This window comes from Felis catus, chromosome A3, assembly GCF_018350175.1.
Source record: "Felis catus isolate Fca126 chromosome A3, F.catus_Fca126_mat1.0, whole genome shotgun sequence".
NCBI lineage: Eukaryota > Metazoa > Chordata > Mammalia > Carnivora > Felidae > Felis > Felis catus.
The window spans coordinates 133562882-133575301 of NC_058370.1; the positions used below are offsets into that span (position 1 = coordinate 133562882).

Genomic DNA, 12420 nt, shown 5'->3' on the forward strand with positions numbered 1-12420 from the left:
AAAACCAGCTGCTACGGTTTCTTGGGTATGTTTCTTTCCCCTTTAATGTTAGAAATCAAATTCATAGACTAACCACATGAGGCGGTTTCAAAGCACGGATAAATTCACTGGTTTGTTGGTAATCTGTGTGAGCAGAGAAAGAAATGTAATCAACAGACATTTTCAGTGGTAACTTCTGTCCAGACATGGTAGTGATTTCTTCTGGTTCAGACATGATATGCTGTGAAAAAGAAAGAAAAATTTAAAAAAGCAAGACAAATAAACTACCCAGTCAGAAAAGAAAAGGGACATTTTCTATTTTTTAATGCAGCCATAAACTCTTACATTAAATTTAGGACCTTTAGCACAAAAATCATTCTAATAGCGACTTAGTAAATATCAAATACCTATTTTCTTGAGCAAGCAAATATTTAATCAGGAAAGCAGGCAGGTTAACTAAATTTCAATGTATTTGAAATACTGGAAGTGACAATTGTTAACTTGTACAATTGTACAATACAAGCCAAACTTGTATTCCCAACTATTCTCTTGCTTGGTAAAGTCGCTTTTCAAACAGATGTGCTTCTATTCTGGAAGTCAATTTTATTTTATTTTTTAAACATTTATTCATTTATTCTGAGAGAAAGAATCCCAAGCAGGCTCGTGCCATCAGCACAGATGGATGCGGGACTCGAACTCCTGAACTGTGAGATCATGACCTGAGCCAAAACCAAGAGTTGGACATTCAACCCATTGAGTCACCCAGGTGCCCTGGGAATCACAATGTATTTTGAGAAATAAGACAAGTTATATAGATAACAGGGGTAAGAGAATGTGATGCTTGGATGTTCAGAAACTGTTTCTAAAGTTCTGCACGTACTTCCCACAATGTGTACATCCCGAAGAGCTAACATCAACCATTCTGCATCGTTAGGAAGAAGGGCAATCAACCCAAACACCTTCTACGGCTTTTCAAGAGAATACATATTAGTAAACGTCTTCAGTGAATGAGGGTATTCATGTTTTTGTTGGTCTCAACTAGGTTCCTTTCCATACTTTTTACTGCAACAAGATTAAGTGCCTCTCAGACTTTAACGTGCCACCTTGGCAATTCTGATTAGGAATGACACAGTGGTCTCATAGCTGACCTTGGCAAGTGTCCCTTCTACACAGTACCCTGCTATAATGACGCCGTTCCTCTTATCCGTGCACCAGCTTTCAAAGAGCTCTCTGGATAAGCCACTTTGCATCATGCCCGGGGAGGCCATGACGACACTGGGACCAATGTCATCAAAATGATCCATGCTCTAAGAGAGAAAAAGGAATGGGAAAAGCATGCTAAGCACCAGGGTTTGGCAAGGCTGTCCTTATTTTTAAAGAATAACGAAAAGGTAGGTGAAAAGATTGATCACACTACTGTAAGGACCTCGGAGACGAGCAAACATTTTAAGTCTAATTTCTCAGTTCCTAAACAACTGAAGCTAGGAATGAAAGGAAAACAAAGTGATAAGAAGCAGTTAGTTCACTCTGTCCTTCTAAACCTTCTACTGGTAGTTAATGGGCTATTATAGGACCATTTTCATTGCTTAGTGGGCAGGCAGGAAAAAAGTAAGAGTCAAATGGCTTTCTATCTGCCCAAGAGAGAATTTCAAAAGAACTTTCCCACTCACAATGGCTTTGCATACTTCACAAATATTTTGAGCTGGCCTAAAAAATCTAACCAAAAAGTTTAACATTGTTTCCAGGGAAAACTTGGCTCTAGTTCTTAAGCAATTAACTTAAAAAATAATACTTTACGGACAAAGCCCACTTACAACTGGAAGATGACTTCTAGCACTTGAATTATTTGGGGCATTATTTTATTAAGAGTATAGCATTAACTTTAATAAAACAACATATATATTAAAAAAAATTTTTTTTACATTTATTTTTTGAGAGACATAGAGAGACAGAGCACAAGTTGGGGAGGGGCAGAGAGAGAAGGAGACACAGAACCGAAGCAGGTTCCAGGCTCCAAGCTGTCAGCACAGAGCCTGATGTGGGGCTCGAACTCACAAACCATGAGATCATGACCTGAGCCGAAGTTGGACGCTTAACCAACTGAGTCACCCAGGCACCCCAATAAAACAATATATTTTTAAAACAACATTTTTTTAACTAAAGAAAATCAGCTTTTATTGAATGCTCTAGAAAAGTAAACATATGAAAATGTTCATACGTGGAATTTGCAGTGCAAATCAAAAAGACGATTAGGTTTGAGGAAGGACAGAAAAACGTTAAGACGTAACATAAGATATTTTTCTCATCAAGACTTTCTGTTTCTATGGCAGGGAGACTAACTTATTCAGCAATAGTAAATACTGAGAACCAATGGAGACTTGGAACGACTGGCAAGATTTAAGCAGAGGAGAATGCCAGTTGCTAAATTTTTGTTTTCCTGCAGGAAAATGGTGCCTGCTACAGAAAAGGCGAGACCTCAGCCAAAAGGACTCGGCCCCGGAATCAATGTGCTATCGACTTCTCTGTGTTTACCGGTCCTTCCTCTTCCTCAGCACTCACCTTGAGGTTACTGATGTGCTTGAACACAAAGGGATTGTTGATGTTGATCTGTTTGCGGATTTTGTCGTTCATGGCATTTACGTACGTCTGGTACACTGCCATACACTTCTTGGCCAAAGACGACGCATAGTATATGGGAATATCATGGAGTTCTGGGTGATTCTGCCAGTACTCATCTAGAGAGATTTCATCAGAAACAAATTTCATTTTGTTATGTGGGATAAATAGTTCAAATAATAAGTGATACATGTAATTAATTTAAAGAAATTCAGACATCAAGAAATAAATCAAAACATTGAAATATGTATATAAATCTGTATCTATAGATTTATATCTATATTTATAGAAATAAAAAAAACTCTATATATCCTTCTCTTGCAATTTCCACAAATCACTAATTTATGTGTTAACAGCAAAGATATCAAGGTTTGGAACCCCCTGGAGTGTTAGAAATGCAATTTGTAATTACGAGGACACAACAATTTGTTCAACGTGTCGGCTATGTCTGCAGTAATTATTACCCTGCTTAAGGGTAAGCCACATTTAAGACATTGCTATGCACAGGGATGGAAAGCCAGGGGTGGGGGTGCTGGGCTCGGACCTTGCTTGTTTTCCTTCAGGCCACTTCCTCTCTTAGGGTCCCTTCTGGTCCCTCCTGGTCCCTCCCGCAGTTGGCCTCGTCCTCATGGCTCTGCACCTGGTAGGCCTCTCACAAGGCTTGGCCCTGCCTGCGGACACCCAGGTAACAAGTAGCGGGCACTCCTTCCTGGGACGCATTCCTAATGGATCTTGCCTCCTGCCTTCAGGAAGGGCCCTGTTCCAGGCTTGCTTCCCATTTTTCCTGGACAGTCTGGGACACCAATACCTTCCAGTACATTCCCTCCTGCTTTAGTCAGTCAGCCTGCTGTAGGCTGCTTGTAATCAAGACTCCGACTTCTGCCCCTTGGTGTCCTTTAGCGACCCTGTAGTCCTGTGGCGGGGACAGTTAGCTGCACTAGCAGCAGCTGCTATTTCCTGAGCACAGATTCTACGCTGGGTGCTGAAGAGGGCTCACGTAGGGTGTCTGCAACCACACAGAGGGCACAGTCCACATTTTACAGAAGGAACGGAAGCTCAGAAATACCAAACCACTTGCCCAAGACGCAAGATCACGCACTGGAATGCAGGAAGCTAGGATTTGATGCTAACAGATGGCCCGAGGCCCTGGGATGCAGCCTCTGGTTGGAAAGCACGCCCCTTCATTCAACACATGTTGGCCCCCCTTGTGCTTTAGCTCTGATGCAAGGTACAGAAGCTACAATAGAGCAAGGGAAGGGACTGTCAGGCTCTGAAGGTTTCCTAAGGGCCCAGCCCCGGCTAGGCTAACATTTTTTTTTTTCTTTCAAATTGAAGTATAAAGTATAATTGACATATCCCATTAGTTTCAGGTGTACATCACAGTGATTCAATATTTTTATACATTACAAGATGATCCCCTACCTAGCATCTGTCGCCAAAATTATTACAGTATCACTAACCATATTTCCTATGCTGTATGTTACATTTCCATAACTTACTTGTAACTGGGAGTTTGTACCTCTTAATCCCCTTCACCTATTTTGCTGGACTCCTAAGCCCTCCCACCTCCAGCAACCAGCAGTTTCCTGTATCTATAAGTCTGTTTGTTTGGCTTTGTTTATTTATTATTTTTTAAAAGATTAAAAAAACACATTTATTTCGAGAGAGCGCTCAAGCAGAGGAGGGGCAGAGAGAGGGAGAGAGAGAATCCCAAGCAGGTTCCTCGCTGTTAATGCAGAGCCCAATGAAGGGCTCAGACTCACTAACTGTTGAGATAGTGACCTGAGCTGAAATTAAGAGTCAGACACTTAATGGACTGAACCACCTAGGCACCCATTTTATTTTTTAGACTGTACACGTAAGTGAAGTCATACGGTATTTGTCTTTCTCTGTCTGACTTATTTCACTATGCAATACCCTCCAGTTCCATCCATGTTGTTGCACATGGCAAGACTTTGTTCTTTTCTAAGGTGGAGTCACATTCTCCACTGTATATGCGTGCCACATCTTCTCTGTCCACTCATTCATCAATGAACACGTGGGGCATTTCCATGTCTTAGCTACTGTAAATAACGCTGCAATGCACAGGGGTGCATATATGTCTTTAAATTGGTGTTTTCCTTTTCTTCAGTTAAAAACCCAGAAGTAGAAGGGGTGCCTGGTGGCTCAGTCGGTTCAGTGTCCGACTCTTGATCTCGGCTCAGGTCATGATCTCCTGGTTCATGAGTTCGAGCCCTGCATCAGGCTCTGTGCTGACAGTGCAGAGCTTGCTTGGGATTCTCTCTCTCTCCCTCTCTCTCTCTGCCCTTCACACACTCTGTCTCTTAAAATAAATAAACTTAAAAAAAAACACAAAAACCAGAAGTGGAACTGCTGGATGGTATGGTAGTTCTTTTTTTAATTTTTTGAGGAAACTCCACACTGTTTTTCAGTGGCTGCACCAATTCACATTCCCACCAACAATGTGTGACGGTTTCCTTCTCTCTATATCCTGACCAACATTTATCTTTTTGTTTCTTTGTCTTTTTGATAATAGCCAATCTGGCAAGTATCAGACGGTATCTCACTGTAGTTCTGATTTGCATTTCCCTAGATGATTAGTGATGCTGAGTATCTTTTCATGTGCCTGTTGGCCATCTATATGTCTTCTTTGTAAAAATGTTTCTTCCAGGCTCCTGCCTGTTTTTAATCACGTTTTTTAAGCTGTGTAAGTTCTTCATATATTTTGGATATTAACCCTTTATCAGATGCATGATTTGTAAACATTTTCTCCCATTTAGTAGGTTGCCTTTTCATTTTGTGGCACATAACTATGTTTTAAAGAGTTCAAAAAAAATTAGCCTGGTCCTTACTAACTTAAACTTACAACATCAAAACTTATTTCTGAATACTAGTGCAAGACCTAAAAAGAAGATTGTGATCATAGTCCCAAGCCATGGAAGCTTTTATTTTTTAATTAATTAATTAATTAATTAATTTTGAGAGAGAGAGAAAGCAAGCACAAGGCGGGGAGGGGCAGATAGACAGGGAGAGACTGAGAATCCCAAGCAGGCTCTGGGCTCCACGGGGAGCATGACACAGGACTCACACTCACTAACAGTGAGACCACGATCTGAGCTGAAACCAAAGTCAGCGCTTAACGGACTGAGCCATCCGGGTGCCCTGACGTGGAAGCTTTTAAAAATGACTCAGTAGAAGTTTACGCTGAGTAACAGACCATAACTTATTACCTTAGAGAGACTAAATCCTGTGACAATTTTAAATAAAAATGTATTCTCAATATTTCAAAGACATATCAAAATTAGACTTTGTGTAGTTACACTTTGCCAGTTATAAAACAGGACTGTCAAAAGAGTTAAAATAGTTTCTGAATACATACAAACAATATTACTGTACGACTATATTTTTTTGAAAAGCTGCTAAACAGTTTCTCATAATAAACAAAATCTGTCGGGGTATCTGGGTGGCTCAGTCGGTTAAGAATGTGACTTCAAAAAAATCTGACTTCAGTTCAGGTCAGGATCTTATGGCTCATGAGTTCAAGTCCCACGAGCCCCACGTGGGCCCCTGTGCTGACAGCTCAGAGCCTGGAGCCTGCTTCAGATTCTGTGTCTCTCCCTCTGCCCCTCCCACACTCACACTCTTTTTTTTTTTTCTCTCTCTCAAAAATACATAAACATTAAAAAAATTAATAAAAAAATAAAGAAACCATCAAATCATTAAAAAAAATAAACAAAACCTGTTGGCAATATATGCTTACAAATTGTGTTTCTTTTTTTTTTTTTAATGGTTATTTCTGAAAGAGAGAGAGAGAGACAGAGACAGAGCATGAGCAGGGGAGGGGCAGAGAGAGAGGGAGACACAGAATCCGAAGCAGGCTCCAGGCTCTGAGCTGTCAGCACAGAGCCCAACATGGAGCCTGAACCCATGAACTGCGAGATCATGACCTGAGCCAAAGTCAGACGCTCAACCGCTGAGCCACCCAGGTGCCCCTAACATACACAATGTATCTTTAAAGGAAGGCTCATTTTACGAGAAAACTCTCATTAAATCCCAAAATATTATAAGAGTAGCATGGTCAAAAGGTATCATTTGTTCTCCTAGGTGCACCTGCATTTAGAAAATGCATTAAATGCCTAGTATGCTATTTACATTTATTATTTCTAATTTTTAAAACAATTCATCTCTATCTTATAGATTAGGAAACTGAGGCTGAAAAAGGTTGAAGAGTGTGGGAATGGTATTTTCCTACTTGATTTATAAGTAAAAACTCTATATAAGGACAGGGACTTCTGTCATGTAGGTTACAAATATATTTCCTGCTTCGCCCTTTGCTTTATTCTGCTCATGTTTTTACTGGTGAAATTAAAAATTTTAATGCTGCCTAAGTTTTCACATACTCTTTTACTTCCCAAATACCTTGCATTGCCTACTGCATCCCAAGATCACATCACATCTCCTATTTGTGTGTGTGTGTATCTTTGTGGATACATTTTAAATATCAAAGAAAAGTTGAGTAACTTGCCCAAGGTCACACGGTTAGAACACAGATGAGATTCGAAACCACTCATTCAAATGGCTGCCCTCTTTCTGTTAATACTACATCACAAGGGAGAATTTAGGGGAAAAGGGACAACCAATTGCATAGAGGAGGAATCGCAATATATGCTCTGATGGCAGACTTGCCAGGTAAAATTATCAAATGCCAAATTAAACTTGAATTTCAGATAAAAAACACAAGATTTTCGGTATAAAAATACGTTACTAAATCTTTGAGACACTTGTGCTAAAATATTCTTCATTATTTTTCTGACGTTAAAATTTAACTGGGTGTCCTATATTTTTATGTGCTGAATCTGGTGACCCAATTTGATGGTAACAGCCATGGCTTCAGCTTCCCAATTTCTTCTGTTCTTCAAATTTGTTACGGAGACGTTTTAGTTCGAGACTTCTGGGGGCAAATTTGACTTGCAGTTAGAAAAAAAAAAAAAGAAGCAAGAGGGGCGCCTGGGTGGCTCAGTCACTTAAGTGTCCGATTTCGGCTCAGGTCATGATCTCGCGGGTTTTTTTGAGTCCTACATCGGGCTCAGAGTCTGGAGCCTCCTTCGGATTCTGTGTCTCCTCCTCTCTCTGCCCCTCCCCTGCTCATGCTCTCTCTCGCTCTCTCAATAATAAATAAGCGTTAAAAAAAAATTAAGAAAAAAGGAGCAAAAGAACATTGGATTGGCTTAGGGCGCAGAAAATGCAGTCCTACTGTGTCTGATCTCTCTCACAGATCAGCTTTCGAGCTGAGGTCATTTACTCCGTTTTTCCTTGTTTTCCTTGTCAGTGTAACAGGGACAGACTTATCCGCATCATCCTAGAGATGGGAGAGCTGAGAGCAACAGCTTGATGTGACCATTTCTAGTTCTTTGCACTGAAGCTCTTTACACACAAGGCGCTCAGTCTTTAAGAAGAGTGCTTTCCCCAAATAGCACCACAGAATGTCTGAGTTAGAATCGTTAAATATAAATACATGCAAAGAGTGGTACCCAAAAATTTATACATGCTCATTGAAGTATTTGCAAAGTAGAGAAAAGCAGAAAATAAAAAAAGAAATCATCCACTTTCTCATTACGCAGGCTTAACATCTTTCCAGTCACTGGTGTATTGTTTTTTAAGATTTTAGTCTTAAGTAACCTATACATCCAACGTGGGGATCGAACTTAGAATCTCAAGATCAAAAGTCTCATGCTCTACCAACTGAGCCCGCCAGGCAGCCCTATTTGTATATTTTTAAATAGGATCAGAGAACATACTGTTCTGAACTCTAACCTTCTGATTCCAATTAATTTTTTCCTTTTTCTTTCTTTTTTTTTTTTTTTAGGTAGGGTCTGTGGGGCTTGAACTCACGATCCTGAGATCAAGACCTGAGCTGAGATCAAGGGTCAGACGTTTAACCGAAAGCCGCCCAGGCCCACTGGTCCAATTATATATATTTTATATATGTCCATATGCATTTTATGTGCCAACATATAATTACTCATCTGTGACATGATTTTTTCCTACAAGGTGATATTTACTAACATGATATTTCTTTAAAAATACTGAAGCAATGATTACTCTTATTCATAAAATTGTCTTTACATCATTTATTTCCCACACGTGGTACTGCTGGATCAAAGGGTAGCAGGTTTTTCGGACTTCTGAGCTCACTGCAGAGAATTCTGAGGCTGATGGCAACCAGAAGGGGGAAATATTTATATTCCCAGTAGCAGCGCCCAAGGGCCACTGTTTCTCGGGGCTTTTATAGCTCCACATCTGCTTTTAGATGCAGAAACTGAAGCCTGGAAAGACAGAATGATCTAGCCAAGGCCAGGCAATTATCTTGATAGAGCCACACTCCAAGATTATGAAAATCCCCCAAATAAAAAGGAAAAGCATACCTAAGATCAAGAGCAGCTCCTGAGCCCTTCCAAGAGCAAAGACGGGAATGAGGCCTCTGCCCCCTCTGTTTACAATGTCATGAACGGTGTTACAGAATCTTGCTTCTCTCTCTTCACGCTTCTCATGAATGTGCGTCCCATACGTAGATTCCTAAATAACACATTAGAAGTAGGAGACCAAGATTGACGATTCTCAAAGAATACAAAAGTGAAACATCAATAAAATGCAGAAGCAAAGTGACTCGTTTCTCCATTAACATGCCATTTACTTGAACACATACTGTTATAATACTAATTGGAAAAAAAGAGCAAATAAAAATGTTAGAATTCAGATCTGGCCAAGCAGTAAGAGACTTTTAGAAAATGGCATCAGGACTGGGACGCCTGGGGTGGCGTTGGTTAAGCATCCAACTTTGGCTCAGGTCATGATCTTACAGTTTGTGGGTTCAAGGCCCATGTCGGCTCTGAGCTGCCAACTTGGGATTCTCTTTCTTCCTCTCTCTCTCTGCCCCTCCTCCACCCACACTTTCTCTCGCCCTCTCTCTCTCAAAATAAACAAATAAACATTTAAGCAAATAAATAAAATACACCACACTAATACTTACAATAATGAGAATGTCAGGTTTAATATTAGGAATTTCAGCTGCCATTAAGTGTCTATCTTCTTGTCTTGAGAAATCACCTGTGTACAAAAGCTGTGAAAAAAAATAGAGCTAGAAAGTCAGGATTTGGAAGGCTTTGTTTTACTAGTAAATATATTTAGATCATAAAATCTGAAGGTGAATTTCAGTAGAAACAACAGCCCACAAGGGATGAAACTTAGATACAATATTAATAATTCAAAGTGTATAACTAAGTTCAGTCATAAACCATCCAGTGTTTCAATTATTCCCTCTTAACTTGGGGGAACGATACACTCCCAGACGCATCCAGCACAGGTAACCTGTGTATTAATAAACTTGAGAAGGTGCTCTGAACACCCAAGAGGAAAAGGGCATGATGAGGGAAGAAATCTACTGAGGTATATGGAAAAACCATCTAAAATGGAGGATAAACACCAAATTTCACATGAGAATATCGATCTGCCTTAGTGTTATTCTCTACTTATTTTTTGTGCCTCTGAGCAAACAGTAAGGATAAATGATTTAGCAATACTTAGTATAACTCGATATGTAAACGTTTCACATCTCTGAGCAGCTGCTAACTATTCAGGACAATATTACGCCGGAGCATGGATTCTCAGCTCTGCCTACACATAGGAATCACCTAGAAAACTTAAAAAGAAAAAAAAAAAGGGCAAAGCCACACCCTCAAATTGATTCAGTGAGTGTTTTTAATAAGGCTCCCCAAGTGATCCAACGTGCACTGGAAGTAAGTGCTGGTGCGGCCATCCACCAGTCTTTGACAAGTTCATTGACTCCCTTTGTCTTTTTTCCTCAAGGATGGCGGCAAGGATCTGTTCTGATTAACACCTGTCACTCACGCAGCACCCCCTTCAGGGGCTTACCCGTGAATGCCAAATCACAGTTTGCTGTTAAACAGGTGCAGCCAGGAAGAAAGTTCTGCCCTCATCATTCTCCTAAAGGACGCTGGAAAGGAACTGATCCCATAATATTGTGAAAGTACGTTAGTCTTTTAAGGAGCTTATTTTACTCTTTATAGTCGCGATAGAGGAAGTTGTACCGTGGGGGTATGAACTGTGATATTTAAGAGGAAGAAGTCTCAATTTAATTTTATCCTATGTTTCACTGTGTAGCACTCTGCAAGTCTTAAGGAAATTTCTTCAGTATCGCTTGCTGGCACAAAGCTCTGCACTCATTACTTCTGGGGAGGAAGTTGCCAGAGCAAAAGTACCTTCACGCCCGCGATCTCAATCATGAACATGGCAGCTCCTAGAACGTGGCCTGCATGGTAACACCAAAACTTGATTCCTGCAACTTCTTTAACTTCATGAAAGTTGATGGTTTCGATTTTGTCCATGCTCTCTTCCAAATCTGTCTCCGTGTACAGCATGTCGTCTGCTGATATGTTACTAAATTGTCAAAGATGTCAACGAGAAAAAACTGAAAGTCAGATTTTTTAAACTCTTGAAACTCAGAGACTGTCTGTGAATGAAGGAGCCACAAAGTTATTTCACCTCATGGATTACACTATTTAGAATCTCTCGGACATTTTTTAATTCTGCAATTATAATAATAAAAATGTTTGGTGTATACAGCTACAAAACATGATTTTAAGCAAAGTACATAGTAAATTAAGGCAAAGTACTCTATGATGGTATTTCTCCACGTCTTTTTCTGCCCCGACACTCCCCAGTGACACACTCGCTCATATACATTGAACAGAGATTCTCATATCAGGATGTGAGATTTCTCTAAAAAGGGTAGTGTTAAGTTTTCTCCTGAAAATTATACTAATGTCCTTCCAAAAAAGCAAAAGGGAGTGGTGGCTAGGACACGGACTCCAGTGCCAGATTGCCTGGGTCTAAATCGTAGCTTTGTTTCTTACTATGACCATCACAGGCACGTCACCTAGCCTCTCTGTGCCTCCGGTCCATCACCTGGACAATGGGATTCTTAACAGAACGTGCATCATGAAGTTGATATGAAGATTAAATGAGTTCACATGCTGAGGAGTGCGGACTGTGTCTGCACATGGTAAATATCATTCAAGTGTTAAGCAGAATAATTATTACTAAGGGCACCTCCTCCATTCTTTTGTATTTATATGTGAAGAGTAATAAATTGTATCCAAGCTACTCCTGGAATATACAAATTAAACAGTAAGCTTTCTAAGGCTAAAAACGTATGCTGTACGTATCACAAAAATACTTGTAGCTTGTCTGATTATCCTCTTAAAACTGGAAAAACCTTCCTCGGGAAACTTTTTCATTTCTGACGGTAATGTGCTTTGATCAAATAATCTAAAATAACATTTCAGTATATGTCACTGTATCATGTACCTGATCTTAAATTTTAATAAAATCATAAAATTCTGTTTATAGAATACTGCTAGCATACCTTATAATTCACTTAAATTACAAAGATTCAAAAGGATGTAAAAAGTTCATAAAGACTTTATGGCCAGGAAGGTGCTAGGTACATGCTGGGTATCTGAGGAGTTGACACTGACAAATGAATGACATCCTTGTGAATAAAAAGACTGTCTCACTTCAAAAGATAAAAAGGTCCATATCTTGAACTATATGTATTCTGTAGAATCAAATCCCTGTATAAATCTAATAGAGGTATTTACCTAACTTTGACATAATCTGAGAGAAGCCATCTATAAATAGCTTTTGTAGCGTGAGTCATAAATGTCCTTCCTTTGAAACTTGTCTTCTGTAGAAACCAGGGCAAAGCTCCACAGTGATCCAGATGGAAACTTAAAAAGAAACAAG

The 12420-nt window shown here is 39.8% G+C and overlaps 1 protein-coding gene across 4 annotated transcripts in view; it reads right to left on the bottom strand.

Moving 5' to 3' along the window:
- CPSF3 (cleavage and polyadenylation specific factor 3) overlaps positions 1 to 12420 on the bottom strand; it is a 39090-nt gene that overhangs the window by 19732 nt on the left and 6938 nt on the right. For all 4 annotated transcript variants that reach the window (XM_011281328.4, XM_019827943.3, XM_045054990.1 and 1 more), the window contains 7 exons: positions 12276 to 12404; positions 10875 to 11052; positions 9626 to 9715; positions 9021 to 9171; positions 2539 to 2714; positions 1128 to 1286; positions 74 to 220 (listed from right to left, as the gene is read on the bottom strand). In XM_011281328.4, the coding sequence (XP_011279630.1) occupies positions 74 to 220; positions 1128 to 1286; positions 2539 to 2714; positions 9021 to 9171; positions 9626 to 9715; positions 10875 to 11052; positions 12276 to 12404 (1030 nt within the window). The remainder of the gene's footprint in view (positions 1 to 73; positions 221 to 1127; positions 1287 to 2538; positions 2715 to 9020; positions 9172 to 9625; positions 9716 to 10874; positions 11053 to 12275; positions 12405 to 12420) is intronic.